Here is a 24,762-nt window from a genome sequence, read left to right as displayed (position 1 = left end):
TGTTCACTTAGGCCACGAACATACTTTGATCAATCTTCACTTCAGCAAACTGCAAGCTCAGTCTTACAAACTCGACATCCAACAATGGCTGCCGAAGAGCCCAAGGACACCGGCCATGTCGAGTCCCAACCTCGCGACGTGAGCGAGACCAGCGAGGGCTCCGTCCAAGATGGCGCAACCGGCAAGGATGCATCCGACGACAAGGTGGCCCAGTTTGTCGCTGCCCACCAGGACTATCCCCCCATGACGCCCGAGATGGAGAAGAGGATCAAGAAAAAGATTGATGCCTGGATTATCCCCTTAGTACGAGCTACCCCGCGGACTCGGTGGCCCCTTTGGCCCGCTTACACCTTATGCAGGGTCTCTTCACGGCCACTATGGCTGCCGTCGATAAGGTCCAGCTGGGCACCGCTGCCCTGTACGACTTCCTTGAGGACAATAACCTGACGGGTTCCGAGTACAGCTGGCTCGGGAGTATCTTGTCCGTCGGGGTAAGGCTCAAAACCCCAAACTCCTTCAGGACGACACTGACGGAAACCCTTTAGCAACTCATCGGCCTGTTTGCCACCCCCTATGTGGTGCAGCGTATCCCCCCGGGCAGGCTTCTCTGCTACGGGAGCATCGCCTGGTCGTCTTTGACCCTGATGTATGCCGCATGCTCCAACTGGGGCGGCTTCATGGCCCTGCGCTTCCTCCTGGGCTTTGTCGAGGCCGTCATATTCCCCTGCCTGACGCTCATCGTACAAGGCTTCTATACTCGAGATGAGCAGCCTCCCCGGAACGCAAGTGAGTCGAGCCACCAACCGCTACCCTGAGATTCAGTGGTTCAAAAGGGTTTCGCCACTGACACGGATGTACCAGTCATCTTTGCCTACTTCTCGTCCGTCTTCAATGGCCTCTTCTCCTGGCTTGTTGGCCTCATCCCCGAGAGCGCGCCCCTCGCCCGCTGGCAGTACCTCTACCTCCTGACGGGCTCTATCAACATCTCCTGGGCCATCTTCCTCTACTTCACCCTCCCCGACAGCCCCCTCAACGCGCGCTTCCTGACCGAGGAGGAGAAGTACTACGCCACCCAGCGCCTCGCCGGGAACCGCACCGGCATCGCCGACAAGGACCGCTCCTGGAAGTGGTCCCAGGCCCTCGAGGCCGTCCTCGACATCAAGGTCTGGCTGATCTTCTTCTTCAACATCGCCATCAACATCCCCAACGGCGGCCTCCTCACCTTTGGCTCCATCATCATCAAGAACTTGGGCTTCGACTCGCTCGAGGCCAGTCTGCTCACCATGCCCTTTGGCGTCTTTGCCACCTTTGGCGCCTGGGTCTTTAGCTACATCGCCGCCAAGTGGCAAAACAGGCGCACCGTCGTCGCTGCCATCGCACTGCTGATTCCCCTCGTCGGCACTTCGCTCGTCTACAGCCTCTCGAGGTCTCTCATCGCTGTGCAAATGTTCGGCCTCTACCTGATGTACCTGTACTGGCGTAGGTTCCCCCTTTCCCAACACCCCCATGCAAACCATTATTAACTCCGTACAGCCCCCTACGTCGTCTTCATCTCGCTCCCGCAGGCCAACACGGCCGGCCAGACCAAGAAGGCCGTCACCTTCGCCATCGTCAACATCGGCTACGCAGCCGGCAACCTCATCGGCCCGCAGACCTTCCGCGCCGAGCAGGCGCCCCAGTACACGGGCGGCGTCGTCGCCATGCTGTGCTGCTACTGCGCCTCCATTCTCTTGGCCCTCGCCTACCTGGGCGTCACCCTCGTCCAGAACCGCCGCCGCGACAGGCTGTACGGGAGGCCCGAGGACGTCCGCGAGGGCACCGGCGAGGGCCTCGTGGGCGACCGCACCGACAAGGAGCAGAAGGAGTCCTTCCGGTACGTGTACTAGAAGTCGTCGTGCTGGACGGGTCGTCTTGGCTATCTAAATGTCGCCCTGTATGTCAGGCTGCCCTGATTTATTTTCAACTGTACAATAAACACGGACCATGTAATGGTCTTTTTTTCTCCAAACATAGCTAGTTTGAATCATAAGTGGCATCTCGATGCAGATATCGTGGATGATGAAAACCTTTGCACTGCTCCATCATGTGTGCCCATGAAGTGCTCGACCCTGGTCCGAGATTTTATTAGTATGTGGGAAAATTATAAAGTATTCTAGAGTCAGTCGCCTTATAGCTTCGATGAAATCGCAGCCCCCTGGCCGAGATCGTACAAGTTTCCCACGCGCCAGCTAATGTCCTCCTCACCACCCCCAGACACCTCCTTCCACCTCCACCGGGCCTCCGTCTGCTTCCCGTCCTCAATGACGGTCTTGACCCACTTGCCCGCCACGGGGAGCATCTTGAAGCCGTGGCCCGAGTCGCCCGTCACCACGATGACGCCCTTCTTGCCCGGCACAAAGTCAATCACGTAGTCCGAGTCGCGCGTGTCGGCCACCCAGCACATCTTCTTGTGCACAAACGGCCGGTCCGCCAGCGCGGGCAGCGTCTCGCGGAGCATCCTGCGCATGGCCTCCTCGTCGTGCGGCGGGATGTACGACGAGTCGCCGGGCGGCAGCGAGACTTGACCCCCCGCGTAGTTAGTGATGCCCGCGCCCGAGGGGCACATCTTGAGCAGGTGCGTGCGCCGGTCCGGCTCGAAGAAGAAGCCCAGGTCGCGCGCGTACGTGACGGGGATGCCGCGCAGCTTGGCCGCCTCGCCGGGGGTGAGCTGCACGTGGCCGACGCTCCACGCCTTGGCCGTCACCTGCGGGGCGATGCTGGGGACGAGCCGGGCCACCGACGCGCCGAGGGTCACGACGACCATGTCGGCGCCGTACAGCCTGCCCGAGGCTGTGTGAGCGCCAACGCAGCGGTCGGCGTCCCAGGCCAGGCGGCTCACGGCGTCGCCGAGCCCGAACTTGACGCCCAGCTCGCAACATGCCGCGTAGGTGGCATGCTGGGCGTCGCCGGAGTGCGCGTAGCCGGCGAGCTTGTTGAAGTATCCGCGCCACTGCATGGGCCCGTCAAATTCGGGTGCCACAGCGCGGATGTCGTCTCGCGTGTTAAGGGGTGTGATCTGGCCTGCCCATGCCGGGTGCTGCGAGATGGAGGCCAGGGACTTGGCGAGCGTCTTCTTGGCCTTCTCGGGGGCGGCGGGGGAGTTTCCGAGGAGGTAGCCGACTTGGTGGTAGTAAGGGGCGAAGAGGGGGTTCTGCTGCCATTGCCGGATCGCGTCCTGTTTGCTCCGGGGTCAGTGTTGCTCTAGCACAGCTGGCTGGAGGATGCGGTGAGAGTATGCGCGGATGCTGTTCTTACCAGAGCTAGGTCGGCGTAGAATGGATCTTCATATTCTGCGCGGATGATCTTGTTGACATCGTTGCCCGCCGAGTCCTCGGAGGGGAGGAACTCGCTCTTGTCGAGCACGGTGATGTCGGAGTATCCAGACTTGGCGAGGTGGTAGGCGGTGGACAGGCCAAAGGTGCCGCCACCGATGATAAGGATGCGCTTGGAGCTGGCCATGGCTGATTGACCGATGAGTTTGTTCGTGGACTGTTCGCCCTATGGCTCATGTATCGTAGCTATCAACGCAAAGCTGCAGTGCGACTCTTTTATCAGGAGCTATCCGCGACCTTGTCAAGATCATCGCGGTCAGACGCATCATGCCACTGCTGTGGTCGTTCGAGGTCAACATCAGTAATGGAGCATATCGAGGTAAGGATAGGCGACAAGCGGGGGGCGTCTGAAGTCTGGACCAAGGGCGCATTCAACGGCAGTGCGAAGCGACGTGCAGGTGCCGGCATGCAGCATGGCTAATCATGGCTTGCCAAGGTGACAAGGTTGAGTGTCAGTGCCATGTGAGATGATGAGATCTCTCTGCGGGGTATCCAGACCCCTATCCCATATGGAGTAATACGGAGTAGAAATTGGGGATTCGAGATGTGGATGGCGGACGTCGGGGCGTCCGAGGTCGGGCGAACGAGTCAGCTTAGTGCACGCTTAATTGGCATGGTTGCAGCTTGGAATCACGGGGAAGCTATTCGTATCAGCTACTGGTAGTCAAACGGAAGCCATCATGCAATAAGAAAGGCGCGGATGGCTTCCTCAAAGGCAAGTAGGCATTATCTGATTCGATGGGGACATGCCCGGAATCGGCACCGGATGGCACAAGCCAAGGCAGGTTGCACCGTGGATGGGCGAGTCGTCGTATCGTGACACCCCCAGCTTGCAGCTTCCAGGTTCTCCACAAGTGGACTTCTCCTCTTATCAGACCCGATAATAGCACTAGCAATCGACCCCATGGCTCAATCTCATTCTCATGCCCTGAACGGGCCAGACCGCCCAGACTGGTGGGCCATGGCTCGTTGGTCGTGACTCGAGAGGCAGAACCGCACCCAGCCCCATCTCAACCTCTCTCCTCTCCCCTCGCCCCCTCTGGCGATTCGTTTCGAGCTGCCTTGTCCTGCAACCCCCCAACCCTCAACCCCAGCTCTCTCACATCATCGACTCATCAGATACATACAAAGAAAAGCACCTGCCCTGGCTGACGAGATGATTTTCCGCAATGGGCACGAGACGGGCCAAAGGTAAAGGTCTCGAGCTGCGGACCCGGACAGGGTGCAACAGGTGCCGTCAGCGACGGGTCAAATGCCCAGGTCAGTACATTAATCAGTTCACCCTTGTTCCCTTGTTGGTGAATCATTCTGTGCATGATTGCGGAGGCCCGCGCGTTGTGGCCCACCAGTGCCACCGCTGTCGAGCTTGAGCTGATACCCATGGTGCACAAACAGAGCAGAAACCCGCCTGCCAGCCATGTCAGAACTTTGGCTTCGCATGCAGCTATGAGAAGACCCTGAAGTGGCAGCGCGTCAAGTCATGCGACTCCGACTTCTCGCCTCTCCAGCACATTGAAAAGTGGATGTTCCTGCATGCCTCCTACTCCGACTTCGATGCGAGCCCGTCGCTGCAGCTGCTCCCCGAGGCCGGCTTAGACGACTCCCAGTCCTCGGACTCTGATGAAGATGTCGAACCAGCGGTTTGGGCGGGCATGATGCCCGATCCTGGAGCACTGTCGACTGATAATGGCTACATCATCACCCTCCCTCCCTCGCTGTCGCCGCTCCGCTTGACTCCTGTCGAGTCCCATCTCTGGACCTACTTCCATCGGACCATTGCACCCGCCTGTGTCCTCGACCCTTCTCTCAATCCCTATCAAGATGTCATCCTCAAGATTGCTGCCTCGACGGGCAACTCCTCACCCTTGTTCCATACCATTATGGCCATATCGGCCAGTCAGCTTTATATCCTAGGCCATCGCGACTATCACTCTTCCTCATGGGCCTATCGCTACCAGGCTTTGCGTTCCCTGAGGCTCGAGACTGCCAAGCTGGAGCAGGAAATGCTGGACCAGAGTTCGGAGGCTCAGATCCTTGCCACCGTCATGACCTTGGTCTTTCTGGATGTGAGTCGACATAAATACCAACACTAGCTGTGCGCTTACTGACAGACCCTCAGATCCTCAGCGACTGCTCCGCGTCATGGGTAGTCCACGCCAACTTTGCGCGCTCCCTCATCTACAAACTCCGCAACTACCACATGCCCCTGGGCCAAGACATTGAAGCGCTCCTCAACTTTGTGGGTGGCTACATTGTCGTCCACGAGGTGTACGCGCACACGGCCTGGAACGCAACCATTGACGACGTGCGTGGAGGGCCAGTGACAACCATGTGCGACGATTCGAATCTTCAGACGCTCACCGGGTGTTCCACCGAGTTCTTCCAAATCCTGGCCGACATCAACACGCTTGCCTCGGACTATTCCCGTTGCTCCGGTCTCGATTTCGCCGATCCTGATATGCTCTCAAGCTTGGAGTACCGGCGGCATCACCTAGAGAGGCAGCTACACGGATACACGCCGGCATGCCCCATCGACGAACCAGGGGTTGACGTGCCGGAGACCATCCTCGTGACAGAGACAAAGAGGCTTACTGGTCTTCTACACTTGTATTCCAGAGTTGACCATCTCGGGCCGTGCGATCCGTGCATATCAAAGCTGTCTTCGCAGATTCTAGGGCTCATCAGACGGATACCCGCCCGATCCAACACGATTCTCTGGCCGCTCTTCATGGTGGCCACGCTAGGTATCGCACCGGAATGCGAAGAAGACCGAGTCTTTGTTTTGGAGAAGCTCGACTTGCTGGAACGCGCGAGGCAGATGCGATACATCAAGAAGGCCAAGCGTATCATTGTTGGGGTGTGGAAGATGCGGGACCTGAAAGACGCAGAGACGAGGAGAGGATGGGATATACTACAACAGGTGGGACAGTTGGAGAGGATCAGTCTTTTCTAGGCGCCATGGGGCCCCTTTGTTTTCTCTGGCGTTTTGGCACGGACTCGCATCCTTTTACTTGGCTTCCAAATGTCTGTTCCATGTGATATTTCTCTTATAATATTTATTGATAGCTGTCGGTAGGTATACTTAGGTAGGTATCTGGATACCTGAAGTGGGTCTATATGGGACTATATGATTGGCTGTTTGATTACCTTGTTTGGCCTCCGGATTCACATGCAAATACCCTCAAGGGATCAACATAAGGCGACCAAATACTCTTGACGCTCAGGGGAGTTTGGTGAAAGGTTCGAGGTATTCCTGAAAGAGAATCGTAAGTAAAGACTATATAGATGCTTCCATCAAGAGGAAGGGGCTTGTTTCGATTGAATCGCCTGTGAACGGGTTCCACTTTTTAGCCGAGGTCTCGGATGCTCACCTCATCCATCTCGCTCTTACAGGCCGACTGACTTATATCGCCATTATCATCACCGCCATCGTCACCCATCATCATTTCTCACACGATCTCACAGAAAACACCATCACCATGGCCGCCCTCTTCACAATCCCCATTGCGCCCCTTGGCGAACACCCCGGCGGCGAGATCGTCTGCACCTCCCCCAAGCCCAAGGTCTACCTGCTCACCTTCTCGTCGCCCCCAGACAACCGCATCACCACGCCCTTCTGCCGCGCCCTGCTCTCCGCCCTCGATGTCCTCGAGTTTGGAGGCTACGCCCCCGGCGTCCTCATCACCACCTCGGCCATCCAGAAGTTCTACTCCAACGGCCTCGACCTCGCCCACGCCATCGAGACCGAGGGCTTCTGGGCCCTGCTCTACAGCGTCTGGAGCCGCTTCCTGACGTAGGCCCCCCTAACTGTTTCCCCCTCACATGTGCCCTGCAATAGAGAAGATATACTGACGGAAGCAGGTTCCCCATGCCCACCGTCTCCCTCATCAACGGCCACGCCTTCGCCGGCGGCCTCATGCTCGCCACGGCGCACGACTACCGCCTGGCGCCCACGCCGCGGGGTCTCCTGTGCCTCAACGAGCTCCTGTTCGGCGCGCCGCTCAAGCCCGCCATGGCCGCCATCTTCCGCACCAAGCTGACCCCGCTGGCGTACCGCACCGTCGTGCTCGAGGCCCGGCGCTTCACGGCCGCCGAGGCCGTCGAGCAGGGCATCGCCGACGGCGCCGCGGGGTCCCTGGACGACGCGCTGAAGTTCATCGACGAGCGTGGGCTGGTCGACAAGGCCAAGACGGGCGTGTACGGGACGCTCAAGGCGGAGATGTACAAGGACCTGCTTGCCGTGTTGGGAGGGGCCGGACTGGACGCCGAGGAGGCGCGGTTCGACGCAACGCAGCAGGCTGAGGGCGAGCGCAAGGAGTTTGGCAAGGTGTGGTTTGAGCAGTGGAGCAAGGAGAACAAGGCGAAACTGTAAAAAGGATCCACAAGTTATTTCCAGAGAAGCAAGTATAGAGGCATGTGCGAGCGAGTTTTGTATGTAATGATGTATGTATTTTGATATGCCCTACTGGTATCTCTTCTGCCGAATCCAAGACCGCTAGAGTACAAAGGAAATTCGCCACGCCGTATGTGCTGCGCAGTGCTGTTCCAGGCTCGGGGTGTGTCTGTTATAATTGTACCTTAATCAAAAAGGGGGGGGTATCATGCCGCACCGCCAATCCCACTCTTTCTATCCCAACATCAGGTGAACCGCTTTAAGGAAATAGAGAAAATGTTTAAGCCTCCGTCGGCTGAGGCTGGGCGGACACTATGTCTGTTGCCTGGTTCTTGTGCTCGTCCCGCGCCGCCAGCAACTCCCTCTCCGCTTGGAGGACCTTCTCCCGTCGCTGCTCCACATCCTCCCGACGCACCACCTTGCGCAGGCCCTCGCTCGCCTGCATGAGTCCGTCGATGCTGATGGCATGCTCTGTCATGTGGTGGCCAATGTACGTGTACACAGCCGCCGGCGTCGAGCACTGCAGCAGGTTGCCCTCATTGAGTTTGAGGAGTGCCAGGGCAACCTGGAAGAGGAACGTGCTGCCGTCATTGGTGCACAGCACTACATCCCATACCCGGAACAGGGCTTCGGCGCACAGGCAGTCGGTAAAGACGGACAGGAACCACTGGAAGGTCATCGTCTCGAGTTCGATCGACAGTGAGTCGAGATGCACCGACAGTTTAGGCAGCACCGTCGAAACATACTGCCGCAGGACCTGCTGGTCTGCCCGCGACGACATGAGTGAATGGTCGTAGTAACCCGGTGGGAGGATATGCTCGACAATCGACGTCAGAACCCAGAATGCATCCTCGGCCGATGGCATGATGAGCAGCAGGTTGGCTACGATGAGATTCATCCCCTGGCAGTATCCGACGTCCTTGTTGCGTCTCGAGTACGCTACCAGCACCTCCTTGAGCTTCTGCACACCGGGGCCCTTGCGGAAGAAGATGTTGTCCGTCAGCGTCCGGTGGATGTCCATACCAATCTGGCTGATGACGATGGGATCGTCGCTGTCGCTGCTCTGGGCTACCAGGTCCTCGTAGTAGCCTGGAATGCGCAGCGCCGTGGCCCGTGAGCACTCTGACCAGATCTTGGCTCGGTACGCCACGGGAATACCGCCCAGCACCAGGTTCCTGAACTCGTTCCACTTTGCCCTGCCAACCTTGCCCTTGTTTCCCAGATCCGAGATGCCAATTATCTCGCCGTCGGCCACGCGCGTCTCGGGGAGGATCACGGCTGGTCTCTCGTACCGAGCCTCAGCCGCGGCATTGGCAGCAGCGATCGCAGCCTCGCCCTCGCGCTTACGCTCCGCTCGCACCTTGCGGAGGAAATCGTTCCACTGGGGCGTCTTCTTGGCCTGCAGCGAGTCGTGCAGGTCGCTCAGCTGCTGGAGCAGGAGCTTCACCGGTTCCCTGTCCTCCTTGACCAGCGACTCGGGCGTCAGCTCCGGCTCCGACGGCTGCGTGACCTGGCTGTCCACGGCGGTGGTTGTGTTCGCAGAGGGCATGAGGCCAGACTCCGTGGGTGTGATGCCCAGAGACTTGGTCGCGTCGGCTGCCTGGCCCTCGGAGTTGGTCGCCTCCGATGCCTCGAGAACCTCCAAAGACGGCGCGCCCATGCTCGGTGTGTGACTTAGCAACTCGGTAGGGAAGGTAGCAATCTTGAGATAGTCTTGCCACCTCTTAGTTTTGCCCTCCTCTGTGCCCTTGTCCTTGTCCTTGTCCTCCAAGCTACTATTCGGACTCTCAGGTCGCCCATCACTCGACATACTCCACTTGGGACTCGGCATATCCTCTAGAAGGTTGGGCGAGATGCCTGTCCGTCCATTCATGAGCATCTCAGTACGGCTCCCTTTGCGAATATGCCGAGCCATCTGCGCCGCCTCTCGCTGCCGTTTCTTCCGCCGCTGGTCGTATATGAATCCGAACCGATCCGTCAGGAACTCGCTACCGTCATAGTTGTTGTATATGTGCGTCAGCGTGGGTGGTTGCGTATCGGGCGGGAGGATAGCGTCCATCTCGACGGGCCCATAGCTTTCCTGGCGCAACGCTGAGGGTGGACCGCCGCCCATGGTATCCCACAACTCCTGGGCCTGATACCTCGATGCAGCAGCCGCCTGTGCTGAGGGTACTGGCGTAGACCTGCGCATAGCCATCAGGGCTCTCGGGCCACCGGCCACCGAGGCTGATCGTGTCGACTGCGATGATCTGTTGTTCGCGGCAGACGGGGCTCGTACCGAAACATCACGCCCTGAGCTGTTGCTAGTCGCCCGACCTCTCGTTTCGGACTCCCGGCCACTGATGGCACCTCCGGCCACAAGCCGTAGAGCCAAACTAGCTAATGAACCCGATGTCCTGCGCTCGGGAATATTGGCCGAGTGTATGCTGGATGGTCGACTCCCGCCCTGGTTCGTACTATTTGGCCCATCCGGAGGATCGAAAAGGTCGTCGTGTAATCCTGGCCGCCTGTCCAAGCTCGAATGTGACCGAATGACGGCGGCGGTATTGGCACCTCCATCGCCGTTTACGCTGCTTGCCTGACTCTTTTTAGCCGTGCCAGTCCCCCAGAAGTAGTCCTTCCATCCTCTCGATGTGCCCTTTCCATTCTCGTTAGCTTTACCCTTGGCCGCCCCGCTGGCGCGTAGTGTCGAAGACCCGTTTAAACCCGTCTCACCATACGCACTCGCCGTCATGGTCTCCTGCATGGCATCGCTCATCATATCGCTCAGGCCACTATCCAGGCGGTGCCTCGCCCGGCCACCCTCGCGCAGCTCGCCCTCGACCGTCCGCAGCCGCGTCTCCAGCTCCATGTTGGACAGCCCGCACTCGCGGATGATGCGCCGCAACGCCCGCTCGCGCTCGTCTGCCCGCCGCCGCAGGGTGGCTATTTGTGAGTCACGCTGCGCCAGATCCTCGGCGATCTGTCGCACCAGTCCCACGGCGCCATGCCGCGCAATCAGCCTCTCGATGTGCGTGTCGTCGGCCTGGTGCAGCGCCCCGGGCACCTTGGTCACCGGTGCATCCTCAAACAGCGAATTTCTCGCCGCTGTGGTGCCGGCGCTGCCCGTCAGGGTGTCCACGATGGACTCGCTCCTCAGCCCGCGGTTTTTCTGCTGCTGAGCTGCTGCCCTCAGCTGGTCGTCGTCGGCGGCGGCTGGCTGATGGGTGTTGTTCTTGAGGTCGAGACGCTCGGCGACGGGGGACTCGGGAGAGAAGCTGGGGAAGCTGGTGAGGGACTTGTCGCTGGGGGCGATGCTGCTGGCAGAGCTGCTGGGCTGGCTGACGAGCTTGCGGCCCTTTTGTGCGCGGACGGTGGCGCTGCGGCGGGAGCGGATGGACGTGGCGCTGTGCTGGGAAAAGGACCGCTCGAGGTCCGCGCCCGTCTCCATGGCTAGATTCCCCTTGTTCTCCGCAGCGTCGTAGTTGCTGGCGCAGAGCGGGGGAGAAGATGAGAGAGGAGACGTGTCCAAGACGGGGGTTGAGGTTAGAGTAAGGGCATAGCTCAAGGCAGCCGGATGGGGTCGACTCGCGTGCGTCGAAGTCGATGACGATATGTGGCGTGGACGTGGGATGGCCGAGAAGTGGCGGGCAGGCGTGGTAGTTGTTTTGGTCGTGCCGGTTGCGACGCGTGTAAAGATGGAAGAGGGTGAAGATGAGAGTTGAGAGGCCGGGCCCTTGCAACAGCTAGAGGAGGATAGTGAAACGAGCGAGGTTGATGCTGTGGCGACGAGAGTCGGTTAGAGTGTCAAGATGCCTGGTGTTGGCTGGGCTGGTTGGCTGGGATCAAATGCAAACATCCACATTCCACACGCACAGGCAACATAGTGTGCAGCGTGGAGGCAGCGTGGAGGGCAGCGTGCAGGGCAGCGTGCAGGGTACCTATGCACTGCAGTTGCTGCATTGCTGCAGTGCACTGTGTGCTGTCATCCATGGATCCATGGCCCCACGCAGGTTCCAGGTTGATTATGCACCTCCAGGGCGTCGGGTCGGGCTTTCAGTGGGTGCCACTGGGTGGTTCACAGCCAAGACAGCTTGCAGGGTTCAGTTATGCCAGTTGTGCATCTCGGGTGCATCCAGACCCCATGCCTGATGCGCTGGCCCAACCCTAGCTTCCTCCCACTATTATCCACGGATCCCACCACGGATCCCACTATCCCACTGTCCCTCCAGTCCAGATACCCCACCATGGAACAGAGAACGAGACTACGGGTATCCGTACGAGTAAATGGTACCACCAGAACTTGTTGGTGAGGTGATGCGATCAACCATTATTAATAACCATCCCCCAACATCTCTCAGCTCTCCAGTAAATACTACTCGGTTTAGTGCCGCAACGGAAACCCGTATCATACGCAAGTCAATTCAGTCCGATGCAATGCCTCCCCTAAAATCCTAAAATCATGGCGCTTTTACAGTCCATATGCCCAACCCTCAACCGTCGACCATTTGGCCAAGACCCAGCCATAGTCCCGGCTCCTGAAACCATTCTAATTATCAAATAGACCCCCATTAAACTCCTTCCAGTGCCTTGCTTGTAATCATCAATGCGTCATTAACGTCCAACAAGTCATTCATGTCCGACATTCATGCCCCTCCTTTTGGTCCCTGATGCCCTCGTCTTGATCCAAGGGACCGTTCTCCACGGATTCGCTCCCCCCTTCTCCACCGTTATAGTCGGGAGCCGTCTTGACAGGGTCTCGAGCCGCCTTTGTCTCATCTGCTTCCGCTTGGTCCCCGGCCACGTCGCCATCCAGGGGCGGCAGCAAATCTTCCGCGACCAATGTCTTAAAGACCTCATCACGTGCGAGCACTTGATCACGATTGATGCGCAGGCCATCCAGCACTCGCAGCCTCTTGCAGCTAGCCACAAAGACAATCTCGTGTAGCCGCCGGCGCTGCCTGGTGCCCTCGTCTAGTCGTCGGGCAAACGCCTCGTCCTTCTCAGCGTCAGCTTCGGGCAGCACAAACGGATCCACTACACCGTCTTCTTGTGCACTGACAAGCACCTGCAGTGGCGCATAGAACCCTAGTGTCACGGGGTTGTCTCTCAGATCAAGTCGGGTCAGGTGTGGGAAATCGGTCAACAATTCTGTCACATCTGTCGAGTCCGCGAGACGGTTTCCTGCAACGAGCAGCTTCTTCAGTCGAGGGATGAACCGCAGAGACGATAAGTCGGATATGGCGTTGAAGTTGAGATTCAATGTCCGCAGATTCGGCATTAGCTGCCCCAGCTTCTGTGGCAACGACTGCAACCCGCAGTTGGCCACCTCGAGGAGCTGCAGGTTGAGAAAGTCCACTGTTAGCTCCAAGACGCCCAGGTAGTTGCCAGACAAGAATAGCTTGCGTATCTCGCAAGCTGATGACAAGAAGCTGGTATCAAGGAGCTCATCTCCTTGCTGCTCCCTCAAAGAGAGGCTATCCAGCCTGCGGGCGCGGTAGAAACCTCGCAACTGTTTGATGCGGTTCCTGTCCGCATAGAGCGAATGTAGGTTGGGAAAGTTGCCCAGATCGAGCAGAGCCAGATCGTTGTCGCTAACGTCGAGCTGCCGCAGGGTCTTCATAGTTCCCTTGACCACCAACCCCTCGAGGCGATTGCAGGAGAGTTTGAGGCGTGTCAGCTCCGAGAGCAGCTCTAGATTTTGCACAGATGAGATCTGGTTCCCCGAAAGGTCGAGCTCCGTCAGGCGCCTGAGGTGAACACTAGAAAAATCGACGTCTTCAATTTGATTGCCACGTGCTCGGAGCGACAGGAGCCCTTCGTGGCAGTCCAGTCCATCCAGACTCGTCAGCTGGTTGTCATCGGCCCTGATACTCCTCAAGTGCACGAGATTCTTCAATGCAGAGAGGCTAGTGAGCTCGTTGCATGACACATCCACGTACTGGAGGTTTTGCAGGTGATCCCACGAGGTCAGCTCCGTCAGCATGTTCTGCGAGACCTTAAGTTGTCGGACGGTGGCAGGAACACCCTCCAGGTGACGAAGGGAATTCCTTGACGCGTCGAGCGTCACGATCCTACAGCAAAACTCGTCCAGCATGTGCAAGCTTGTAAGCCGCTTTTCGTGCAAGTCCAACTCGATCAGATCTTCCCAGTAGGGCTCGAAGGGCTCAACCTCTGCAAGCTTGTCCACAAGGTTTCGGATCGTCATCGACATGACCTTTTTGTCGCCATCTCCAGTTTCCAAATGCCGGTGTCCCATTACATAGCTGACCTCGAATCCAAACGACGGGTCTGGATTGTTAAGTGTGAACTCGGACAGCGGGCTCAGCGATAACTTGCCGACATTCTGCCCAATCACAGCACTGTCGTCACCGCGGGCAGACAGTGGCCGCTGACCGGCATTGCGGTTCAGGATGAAGCTGAGGCTACCATGCTGGGCATCTGGCGTCTTGTGACTGACTAGACTGGTCTCCCCGATGATACTGAGTTGGTTATTTCCGTGGTGGGGGAGCTCGACGGTGCTATCCTCATCCTGCTCATCGATACGTGACACTGGCCTAGGAATAAACCCGGCCTCGCCATGACGCGACGGCGCACCGCTGTGGCCACTTCCATTCTTCAGCGCTGGCTTTCCAGTCCCTGCTTGTCGTTCAGTCTGGCAGGGTGATAGCTCAGATGTTTCAGCACCGTCATCGTCAAAACTATCAAGGTCGTCAGGCTGTATGTCCTGGATAAACGATGCCACTGGTGATGAAAAAGATATGGTAACGTTGCGACGTTTTGCCTTTGCCAGTGGGTCGAGCAGTCCTTGATCATCATTCATAGTCGTCTCGGAATCGACATCTTCCGTTTTCTCAACATCGGTCCCAGATGCACTCTTTTCTTGGAGCTTTTGGAGTTCATCTTGGGCTGGCGAGTCCATATTGGGACTCAACTGTCCATCGGGGGAAAGAGTCACAAAACCCCTCGTCGCCCGTCTTTGAGCACCTGGCGTCGGACTCAGTGGGTCATCGCGTTGCTCTGGTGCCACCTGGGTATCTTCCTTCCGAGTTGTTGTGAGCCGCAGGTTTTGCATTTCTTTAGCCAGGTCGACAGATAGATCGGGAATGCTAGCAAATGGATCATCCTCGCTGTCTGAAGGCAACGCATCGGCGCCTTGCACCGATCGCATTTCCTTGCTCTTGATCCAAACCTTGTTGTTCTTGTCTAGACGCATGCTACCAACCCTCTCGGGAATAAGATGAGACACGCTCTCAGGCATTATCATCTTTCTAGAATCCGAGCCTCTCGACGAGGTGGTAGGATAGGATCGGCTGGAGAGCTGTCCGGATCCATTCAGGGAATAATCGCGCGAAGGACTCGTTTGTGACTCGTTGTGGACTGGATTTGTTGTGATGCGGACGTTTGGGATATCGCTGATCATTTCTCCTTCATCTGCGGACAACGGTCCACTGGACTGACTCCGTTTAGTTTCCTGAGTCTGGCTCTCGACTTCCTTTGCAGAGCGTGCTGTGTCGTTTGCCAACCCCACTGAGCGCATAGAAGATGAAATAATGTCTCCAATGTCACTGGCCTCCTGGTACTTCCGTAATCGGTCAACGAGTTCCGGGTCATCTTGTCGTTGTGGGGGCCGTGACACTGATGCCTTGCCTTCGCGGCTTGGGGGACGCGAAAATGGCTCCCTAGTAGACTCAGAGCCCAAGTCGTCCGACTGACCTGGACTAAGTTGATCGTTCTCGGCTGCAGACTCCTCGACGCTGGCCAGCCCAGGAGGTCGAACCTGACTGCGAATCATAGCCATGATTTGGGCAGCTTGGTCGACAAAATCCTGGGTACGGATAGACGGTTTCCTATCCCCGTTCGCAGGAGTTTCACCTGGAAATACAGTGGTTTCATCTGCATTGCGAAGCGGTGACCTCCTATACTGTTCAGCACTACCAGACTGGCCATCCTCTGTGCGCCTACTTGCTTGCCGCAGCTTCCCACTCGGGGTACGGGGGCGAAGAATAGAACGCGATGCCAGAACTTGTGGCTCTGCAAATCCGAACCCACTCAGGACCTGTGGCTCTGCATATCCGAACCCACCACTGTCTTGCCTCTTCTCTCCCATGAATGATTGCATTCTTTGGCGAGCAACTTCAATTATCGATGGATTTTCCCGTCCATAAGCAATATCGGATCGATGAAGTGTTCGTCTCCGTTTCGGCGTGGGATCCACGGAAGGGGACATTCTCAGCCGCTTGCCCTCAGATCCAGTATCGCGCTTCGGCGTACCGCTGCCGTCTGGCGCTCCCCGAGCAAGGGCGACGGACAGGCGTAGCTGGTTGGAGACAGACTGGACACGCATGTGCCTCTTCGCAGGCGATGGCGTGGATTTGTTCCGCCTTCTGCGGACAACAATCTCTACATCGTCATCGGGCAATAGCTGATGCTGGGGAAAACTCGTCGAAGGGAGTCGCAACGGATGAGTCTGGGGGATTAGGTTCTCTTTGTTGTGATCCGATGCCCTAGATTCGTCGTCTGCCGCATATGACAGATCGCTACTAAACTCATAGCCCTCCAAGTCACCGGCTCCAAATTCGCCGAGCCTCCCGGAGTAAGTCGTTGACTTAGAGCCCATTGGATGCGGGAGTTTCGTTGCATTGGATCCCATAGATCCCATAGATCCCATAGACTGCCCTGAGATTGTCCCAGAAATTCCCTCCTCAAACTGGCTTATACGACGAAGTAGTGTCTGGTTTGTAAATGTGTCGTAGGGCCCGAAAAGTTTGAGGGGGCTTGATCCAGACCCAGCTGCTTGACCCTCTACCCGTATTTGTCGCTTCTCAGGGCTCGGAAAGGGAGCTCGTGGGAATGAAGGGCTAGGTGGACTTTCGCCGTCGTCGTAGGGGTTCGTGGCTTCTGTCCTCACAGTTGGGAACTGCTTTGGCGTGCTGGCCTGTAGAGATTCCTCTGGGAGCATTTCAGACGTGTCCACACCAAAGCTGGGGCTGAGCGGATGATGCCGAAATGAGCTCTCATCAGATCTCCCTCCCCGTCGGAAGTTAATAAACCCTCCTTGCCGAACGAACTCCTCGGTAGAGTCCATGGCTTTGAACTCTTCCTCTTCCTCTTCGACCGCATCAAGAGCTTCTTCCTCGGGGTCCCAGAGAAGTTGATTGAGGCGAAGTAGCTCGAGTTTGTGCTTCAGTTGATCTGCGGGGAGTTCGAGTGGCGCAAAATCCACCTTGCCTTCTTCGTCGCTGTGTTTTCCTATCAAAATAGGGCTAAAATCCTCGTTCCTCGTGTCGCTTTGGCCACTGGCCTTCCTAGTGTTGTCGACAACCGCAGGAGTAGTGCTGAGGCAGCTCTCATCGCGATAGATCTCGACATTGTTGGGGTGAGTGGTGCCCAAACGATTGGATGGGGTATCTACAGCTGAGGCATCCTCCACATTGAGTTGGTACGGAATATTCCGTTGCACCCTTCTCGGACTAGGACTAGGTGTCACGTCGTTCGGGTGCTCAAGTTCTTCATCTTCTTCTTCAAGAGTATTCACTTCTTCCTCAAGCTCAGTACTGGCTCTTCGACGGGAGTACAATGGAGGGCTTGAAGGCATGGTCGATTCGTGCTGCGGCTGGTCTTCCTCCTCTTCGTAACCCCCCGGTAGGTCGTCCGGGGGAGGGTTGAACATGCCTTGAAGCCCATTGGCGGCTGAGCAAAAGAGATCGCGTTGCTCCCCATAATGCATATCTCCCAGCACAAGACGCCGTTTCCACTCGGGTGTTTGCTCGCTGACTTTCTCCAAAGGCAATTGGTGCTGGACCGTGTTATGGACGACAGAACCCTCGCTCGATCCGGAAGCGCGTCGGCCTCTTGAGCTGTCGGTTGGGACTTTGGCATGCCTCGATTGCTTGGAGGACATTCGTTGGCTTGTTATGTTGATCTCGTTGGCACTGCGCTCGCTCAGAACACTATTGTCATTGGCTGCGGGCATGGATGACCTTGGGCCCATCGATCTACGTGGTATGCGACTCGGAGACTGCCGCGCTCTAGACGTGGTGTCTTCTGACTTCGGAGGTGGTAGCTGGACATCTGAGTTGTCGGAGCCTGGCTGGGAGACCCAATCCTCAGACAATGAGTCCAGCCACGCGTGCGCCATGCTGAGAGCGCCTCAAAAAAAGGCAGAACGGTTCAAATTCGCGTCTAGATTGGCGCCATGTGATAGAGATGTCGGTGTCGCGGGGTGGAATTGTGGGGGGTGTCGCGATTGTTGAGCTCGAGACCGGCTGGCTGTGGAGCAGTCAAGCTAGTCGAAAGAAAAAGTAGAGATAAAATAGGCAAACACTGCTATATCAGTGATTATAGGCGAGAAAGAAAATTCAAGAATGTTGTTGAAGTTCAATATGTGAACACTGCGGAAACTCTGTTACTTGTGACGCGAGACGGTGCGCGTTTGTGGCCGGGGTGTCATCTACGGGAATAAGATAAACAGTGCAGGGATGACGATTGGGCTAAGAGCGTTGCCCTGCCAACAGCAAGACTCCACACTTGGGATCACGTGATGGGGTCTCGCCATTTGTGACTTCGAGATCAGACAACCGTTTGCTCCAAGTTTGCTAAGCACGGCAAAGATAAGAAAACACATTCCGGTTGGAAAATTCATCGCGCCATTCAAAATGTCTTTGTAATGTGGGAATTCAAGCCCTGCGTCAGTGATTTACCCATCGGAACCAACCCATGCCAAAACTGCTTTACGCGCTGTCACGTGACACCGTGAGACGCGTCTGAACATCGCGACGTGAACTTCATTGTTCTTGCATTGTGAGCTACTAGAGTACCATTTTTCAATCACCAACCATTGACAACCGAACCACGACAATCCCAGCCCGCCATAACCACACATTTGACCTCATTTCCTCAAAGGCATTGTGCTTGACGATTGTACACCAGCTATTCCTGCCGAGACATGCGACAATCAGAGTAAATAATGATGCATCCGACCTGGCCAACCCCCAGCGATTCGGGGCCACACTGGGGCCATGACACAATCTATTCTGAAGCCACTTGCCCACCCGAAGAAGTCTTTTATGAAGGATCCGAAGACGACGACTATGAGAGCCCTACAGCACGCAAGCTTCGGTATGCAGCGGCCGGTCGACGGTTTCTAGATGGAGAGGTTCCTCTCATTCTCTCGGCGGCATTAGAAGGACCTTTCGAACGAAGCTCAGGTTGGGTTAACCCCTGGCGATCAAGGCGGGAAGGCTCTGGCCGCATCCCTACTTCTGCTTCTCGAGCACCGAAGGTCACTAGACCTGGAAAGAAAAACCACCATCCCCAGAAACATCTTTCGGACACACAATCCAGTCTCGAATGTCACCTTCCCAGCCCAGAGAGCCTTAAGCAGGAAACTTTTGAGCCCCATCCTTTTCTCGAAGATGACGATGTAGCCCGAGTTCAAGATTGGAGAAGCACCGTTCAGCCGATGGAAGCGACGAAAGATGGCTGGGCCGAGACTGACTCCCCCTCCCGACGAGCTTCTACCAGGAAGAAACGAGCTACAAGCTCAGGGCAGCGGCAGGTGACACCCAGCAAAAAGCGTAAGACGGACTGCATGAGTACAGAGCTCATTCAGACGCCCCCAAACCGTCGATCTCAAAGGGGCCCAGTCTCGTCCATCCATGCATTAAACAACACTATCGGAAAGTCCTCCTTCACCTCGACGTTTCGAGGTGCCCCCGGGCGACTGCCTCAATCTATTGGAAAGACTTCTCTCAGACGGCAGGCTAGCTACTCGCGGCAAGACGACGATGAGCTTGGAGCCGAGAATGAGCTCATGGAAGCACCCAGCTCCTCCTTCGCCAGCAGTTCCAGAAGGTTTAGCTCCCCACCCAAGCGTGTTTCACCAAAAAGGGCTGTCTGGAAGACCAACTGTTCAGACGCCACGGATTCGGAGGACGAGCTGGCTCAGGACAAGGTTGCCAATCTCAGAGCGGCTGCAACCTTATCCTCCCCCACTTCCATCAAGAATGGGCTCAGAGGAGCGAATAACTCTCTCCGCGCGTCTCACGACAAGAATTTGCCCCATCAGCCGCGGGAAATTGCCACCATTAATGCCGAATACAACAAGGCTCAGAAGACTGTCCTCCCATCCGATCTTGCAGGCATGGAGGACAGCAGTATAAACATGATAGACTCAAAAATTAGCCAAGAAACGGGGGCAACCCCTACAGAGCTTGGAATCCGGCGAGATGATAGCCGCAGTGTCCGAATACAACCGGAAACGGAGGCCCAGAACAGCGAAAATATCTCGCCCTCTGTTAGGCAACGAAAATCCTCTCCACTTAGCAGTGTTTTGTCGTCATTCGACTCTGAGACTTGGTCTGGCCTGTCTTCGCCTGCAAAGGAAGAGACGCTCCCCAATGGCGGGGACATTTCGACCCAGCCTTCTCATACCAGCGACACAAGTGAGATTGGCGACACATCCGAAGAGCCTGGAAACGACCAACCCCAGAACGGCTCTATCATCGCACATGTCGCGAATACACCAACCAGGGCGCACGACTGGCAAACTATTGGAGATGTCGACGAGGATCAGCCAATGATGTCGGACGATGACACATCCTCAGACACGTCGTCTGAGCTCTCGGGTCCAGGCTCGGTGGAGAGCACCATTAAGGCCCAATTTCACGTTACACAAAAGAAACCAGGGAATGAACCCACTCCTGAAGCTGTCGTGGAAAGAGCTAGCTCCACTTCTGAAGCTCAGGTCTCTCAGGATCAAGTCTCAGAAACAGGCGGCAGTAACTCGTTCAGCTCCGATTCCTGCGAGTCTCGAGAATATTCATCTGACGTGCCCATGGAAGACATCAATGCCTGCACTCTGGCCCTCCGGGATGTCTCCCAAGACCTCACCCTCCAACCAGGCGACTATGTTACGACCATCACTGACCTCTCAATGGCTGATCCCGAAGTTGCTGGGCCTGTTCTCGATGAGTCTCACCCTACCGCAAGCGCACGAGCCTTGCCATTGGCTAGTTTACGGAATACTTCCGCAGAACCCCCGGCTCCCGCGCCAGAAACCATATCCACAGGATTCTCTCTGAAGAATGCGCTACAACGACTCGTCCCCGTCAAGTCTTGGCGCAAATCTCTATCAAATGATATTGAATACCCGGAACAAACAATAACAGACATGGGTGGAGAGTATAAGGAACTTGCGCAACCCTCGAAGTTGGCCCAGCCTGTTGAAGCCCACATCGAGGCCCCAAAGATCCAACAATTTCATATGACTGGGTGTGAAGAAACTTTGGAGGTTCCCGTTTCGCAGTCTGCTGCTTCCAGCACGCTTATGATTCCCGGCTTTCAGGTTGCACCTGAAACTGTGGGAGAACGTGATCACAAGGGTTCTTCACCGCCACCTCGAGCTGATAAGGAGATCTCGCAAACAGTGGAACAAACCGCATCATACACTCGTCATCCTGAAGACAGCAAAGAGAAGGGAGAAGCTAAAGATGGGCCCATCGCGTTATCTCAACAAAGCCCATGGTCAAAATCACAGGATACCCAATGGCTCAGGCAAGTATTAAATTCAACTAGTACATCAGAGCTAGTTGATGAGCAGAGAGTTGTTACCCCGAGCATTGAAGGGAACACTCCCTCCGTGATTAACAGAAGCGAGTTGGATCACACGCCCAGTTATGATGACAAAAGTTTGGTGCACCCTGCGGCCAACGACTCACAACCGACTACACCACCTCGACTTTCCACCCCGGAATCTCAGTTTACTCTTCAACCATTTTCTGCTTTCATGACGCCATCTCCTGAGCGCCGCGTTCGAAAGATGCAGCACACCAGATGGATAACATCGGGAACTGTTCTGCCTAGCACACAGCGAATCCTCGCATCCGCTATGAAAGATCCTTGGAACAGCGCCAAACCTAGCCGGCGCGTCTCTTGGGCTCCCCTCCCAGGCCACACGGAGCAAGACTCGCCATCCAGGGGGTCTGGTGATGGGGACGATACAGGAATTGGCATGGAAACAAGAGAACGTGCGGCATCGCCCCCACCTATGACCGACGTCAAACATCTCCCGATGTCCAAGGATGACGACTTTCAGGGGCACTTCAACGCCGTGGCCAAGCGTGCGAACGAAGCACCGAGGACTATCCTTCCGACAGAATCTCAAGAAACTGAAAATAGTTCTAATCCGTGCGCTATGGTGCATGACTTTCTTACAACGAACACGATGGGATACGCTTCCTCGGACATGGCACCATCAGCAATGGGAAACAGTGGTGGAGAGGGAGAGCCCATGGCGGAAGACGACACGGACCTCACAGATCAAGTATTCCAGGACCTTGAGGACCTCCTCCGGCCCTGGGACCTGGACGCAGAACTTGATCAGGCCCAGGATGCGCCAGAATTTGGCCTTGCCGAGATCAGCGCGTGATTATAAAACGAATCCGTGCCATTCGACATTCATTGTGCAAAAACAGGACATACCCTGCAGCATTGGTTCACTACTATGATTGCTTATTATTGTGCCACATGGCCTTTTTCTGTCATGGGACCTGCAAGTTTTGTCTGAATTTCAATACTGTTAAGGGGCGTTTGGACATGGCATGTACTTTCAACGGGCTGGACGTCGGTAGTGTCGATGATACCTGATACCCTTGGACTTTTACGAGTAGCGAATCTTTTGTTGTAGCGCATTTATTGATCTTAATGCAGACACTTTTGCCCTTGGCCATGACTTACACCACTAAGTGGTACTCTGCCGCGGGGACCGACCATGCTGATGAGAGCCGTCAGCAAGAGACTTGGGAGTCCGTCCCGAACACATTCGCCACGAAGACGCCTTGATGACTATGCAAGCTTGAGGCCTTTATCGAATTGTCTGCTTCTGCGCTTGGGATAATACCAGTGGAGGAGCATGCGGTGCCAGTCCAGCCATGGTGGGTTGTGACACAATTACTCCAACCCTAGAGGCCAAGGCCCCTTGTGATCCGGCCAGGAAGGGCTCGAATGGGAACGCCACCGAGCGTGGCTATCCAATAACGGAGTTAAACCATGACAAACGATATACAGCGGCAACGACGCGCAGTATGCACGCACGGCGATGTCTTACCCTATGGCCATCAGGTGCACGCATTTGATGGGAGTTATACTCGGGAGTGATTATGCCGGGAGAAAAGGGAGACGTCATTGAATAGGTAGGTAGGAGGCCTCATGCGCTCAAAAGTGACGGAATTTACAGGCAGATTGGGCACAAATCCAGAGTAGAAACTGCATGGCTAGGCGGCGGAGGATGTGCAGAAAGACTGCGCAGTGGCCCTAAAACCTGCTTTGGTGATCTGTCGGGTAGAATTGGGGACGACGTCCTAGAGTGACTTCAAGACCGTAACTGCCTAGAGAGGATGGAGAGTGTAAACCTTTCCATCTCTAGCAAGGAGTGTCTAAACTTAACATCGGATGTCCATCTACGGGTATATATGGGAGCTATGTAGCTCCGCGAAGACGGTCAATTATCTGTTGGTGGCGGGACAAATTCAGGGGTTGATCAGCCAAGTTCTACGACGTATTCTGTACATAGCGATTGACATGCATCACGGCCAGACTGGTCAAGGATCCCTCGGCGATGCTTTACATGCTGCCGGCTGGGGTCTGAGGGAGGATCCAGGACGCACGTCCCGAACGGCCGAACTCTCCAATAGAGAACAAGGGCGGCGCAACGTGCCCGTGGTGACAGCTACGTGGGTTGATTCTGCCTCTTAATCCCAAACACGGGAATTCCTCAAGTAGAGGTCTGGGCCCTCAAAGCCGTGACGGGTGACTGTCAAATTCCTCATCCAAACTGGAGGGGGATCGAACCAGGCGGTTTGCTCGGTGCTGGCACCACCCAGAGACAGGTTGTGTCTCAAACAAAAATAACAAGGTTAAACGGACTCCCTCTCATGTGGGTTGTACTCTGTAAATAGGGAATCCTCGTAGTTCCCGCGTGGGTGGTTGGGAGTACGTAGGTGGATGTGACGTGCAGCCTTGGCATGACAGACGGTCGTGGCGGCGAGCGGTTCTCAGTTCTCGTTGTCTCAAAGCACGGCAGGTATATCCTGCTGGGTTGACCGTTGAAATGGAGACATCGGGGAGACTAGGGACCGCGGGGTAACTCGCACTCGTAGGACAGTTGGCAGATGGTTCGATGGTTTCCATCGGATGCGATGCGCAGAGCTCCAAGGGTTCTCGTTGCCTGAGGAGGCGGTCGGGGTGACGCTTTGATAGGGTGTCGGTTCGGCAAGGCTAGACTGGAGGTCGATGTTGACGGCTTGCAAGGCCATATTATATCAGGGTATGTAGAGAAGGCGATTGAAGTCGATGATGCACGTGGGGCGAAAGGATGATGAAGAGAGGCTCACTGGAGGGCGACTGGATCACTCCTTTACGACGGCACAGTGGCACAATGGCACGACGGGAATGATGATTCCACGAAGGCTGACGGTGAATGGTTGGAGTCCTATTAGCTCCACACCTCGGCCATTGGCGGCTACGCTCCAGCCAGCCCTGGAGGCAGCCAGGGCAGCCACTAAGACCCCGCAAACCAGCCGTGTGGTCGAGCGCTGGCTTCCCACTGATGCATGGCGCCAATGGGATGGAGCATCATGGAGGGCACCAGCGCAGGGCTGGGCGATTGCTGCCGGGCCTGGAGGGCACTGGGCAACCCCGCTGGGAGTGGGCGCACGCCCTGGCCTCAATGGGCTGGCAGGCAGGTCCACTGGTCCCAGAGACCCAGTGGGTGGTGCTGGTGCAGCAGTGCAGCAGTGCAGCAGTGCACGGGTGCAGCCAGCATCCATGGACTGGATCCACTAAAGTAGCAGGCGTCCCCATCGAGCCAGTGGAGCGGCCATAACATCACTGCACGGGGCCCGAGCACCGACCTTCAACCATCCTTCCAATTCTCCAGCGCCACCAAAAACTCCCACCTGCATCTCGCTGCGAATCAAGCCTCCCACGCACACAGTCCTGCCACGCCCAATGTTCACC

The 24,762-nt window shown here is 56.4% G+C and overlaps 7 protein-coding genes across 7 annotated transcripts; 4 read left to right on the top strand and 3 right to left on the bottom strand.

The window, feature by feature from the left end:
* Positions 1-84: 84 nt before the first annotated feature.
* Positions 85-1,886, top strand: ACO1O0_006651 (uncharacterized protein; the record flags this gene model as incomplete). Its single annotated transcript, XM_083196034.1, has 5 exons — positions 85-303; positions 360-491; positions 546-786; positions 862-1,479; positions 1,534-1,886. 5 exons carry the CDS (start codon positions 85-87, stop codon positions 1,884-1,886), a joined length of 1,563 nt encoding a protein of 520 aa, XP_083049050.1.
* Positions 1,887-2,167: 281 nt separating this feature from the next.
* Positions 2,168-3,498, bottom strand: MDN1_2 (FAD dependent oxidoreductase; the record flags this gene model as incomplete). The annotated part of the gene is made up of 2 exons (XM_083196033.1): positions 2,168-3,214; positions 3,295-3,498. 2 exons carry the CDS (start codon positions 3,496-3,498, stop codon positions 2,168-2,170), a joined length of 1,251 nt encoding a protein of 416 aa, XP_083049049.1.
* Positions 3,499-4,540: 1,042 nt separating this feature from the next.
* On the top strand, positions 4,541-6,324 carry ACO1O0_006649 (fungal specific transcription factor domain-containing protein; the record flags this gene model as incomplete). The annotated part of the gene is made up of 3 exons (XM_083196032.1): positions 4,541-4,602; positions 4,816-5,437; positions 5,491-6,324. The coding sequence occupies 3 exons, from the start codon at positions 4,541-4,543 to the stop codon at positions 6,322-6,324; spliced, it is 1,518 nt and encodes a 505-aa protein (XP_083049048.1).
* Positions 6,325-6,850: 526 nt separating this feature from the next.
* On the top strand, positions 6,851-7,743 carry ACO1O0_006648 (ClpP/crotonase-like domain-containing protein; the record flags this gene model as incomplete). The annotated part of the gene is made up of 2 exons (XM_083196031.1): positions 6,851-7,164; positions 7,233-7,743. The coding sequence occupies 2 exons, from the start codon at positions 6,851-6,853 to the stop codon at positions 7,741-7,743; spliced, it is 825 nt and encodes a 274-aa protein (XP_083049047.1).
* A 301-nt stretch (positions 7,744-8,044) lies between these two features.
* Positions 8,045-11,628, bottom strand: ACO1O0_006647 (rab-GTPase-TBC domain-containing protein; the record flags this gene model as incomplete). Its single annotated transcript, XM_083196030.1, has 3 exons — positions 8,045-11,231; positions 11,332-11,489; positions 11,620-11,628. 3 exons carry the CDS (start codon positions 11,626-11,628, stop codon positions 8,045-8,047), a joined length of 3,354 nt encoding a protein of 1,117 aa, XP_083049046.1.
* Positions 11,629-12,376: 748 nt separating this feature from the next.
* On the bottom strand, positions 12,377-17,884 carry NUD1 (leucine-rich repeat domain-containing protein; the record flags this gene model as incomplete). The annotated part of the gene is made up of 2 exons (XM_083196029.1): positions 12,377-17,741; positions 17,796-17,884. 2 exons carry the CDS (start codon positions 17,882-17,884, stop codon positions 12,377-12,379), a joined length of 5,454 nt encoding a protein of 1,817 aa, XP_083049045.1.
* A 1,452-nt stretch (positions 17,885-19,336) lies between these two features.
* On the top strand, positions 19,337-22,174 carry ACO1O0_006645 (uncharacterized protein; the record flags this gene model as incomplete). The annotated part of the gene is made up of 2 exons (XM_083196028.1): positions 19,337-21,172; positions 21,617-22,174. The coding sequence occupies 2 exons, from the start codon at positions 19,337-19,339 to the stop codon at positions 22,172-22,174; spliced, it is 2,394 nt and encodes a 797-aa protein (XP_083049044.1).
* Between the last annotated feature and the right edge of the window lie 2,588 nt (positions 22,175-24,762).

This window comes from Amphichorda felina (genome assembly GCF_050947745.1).
Source record: "Amphichorda felina strain 45539 chromosome Unknown scaffold_6, whole genome shotgun sequence".
In the NCBI taxonomy this organism is placed as follows: Eukaryota; Fungi; Ascomycota; class Sordariomycetes; order Hypocreales; family Bionectriaceae; genus Amphichorda; species Amphichorda felina.
The sequence above is the reverse complement of the archived record's forward strand: the minus strand, read 5'-3'. Positions and strand labels throughout refer to the sequence as shown.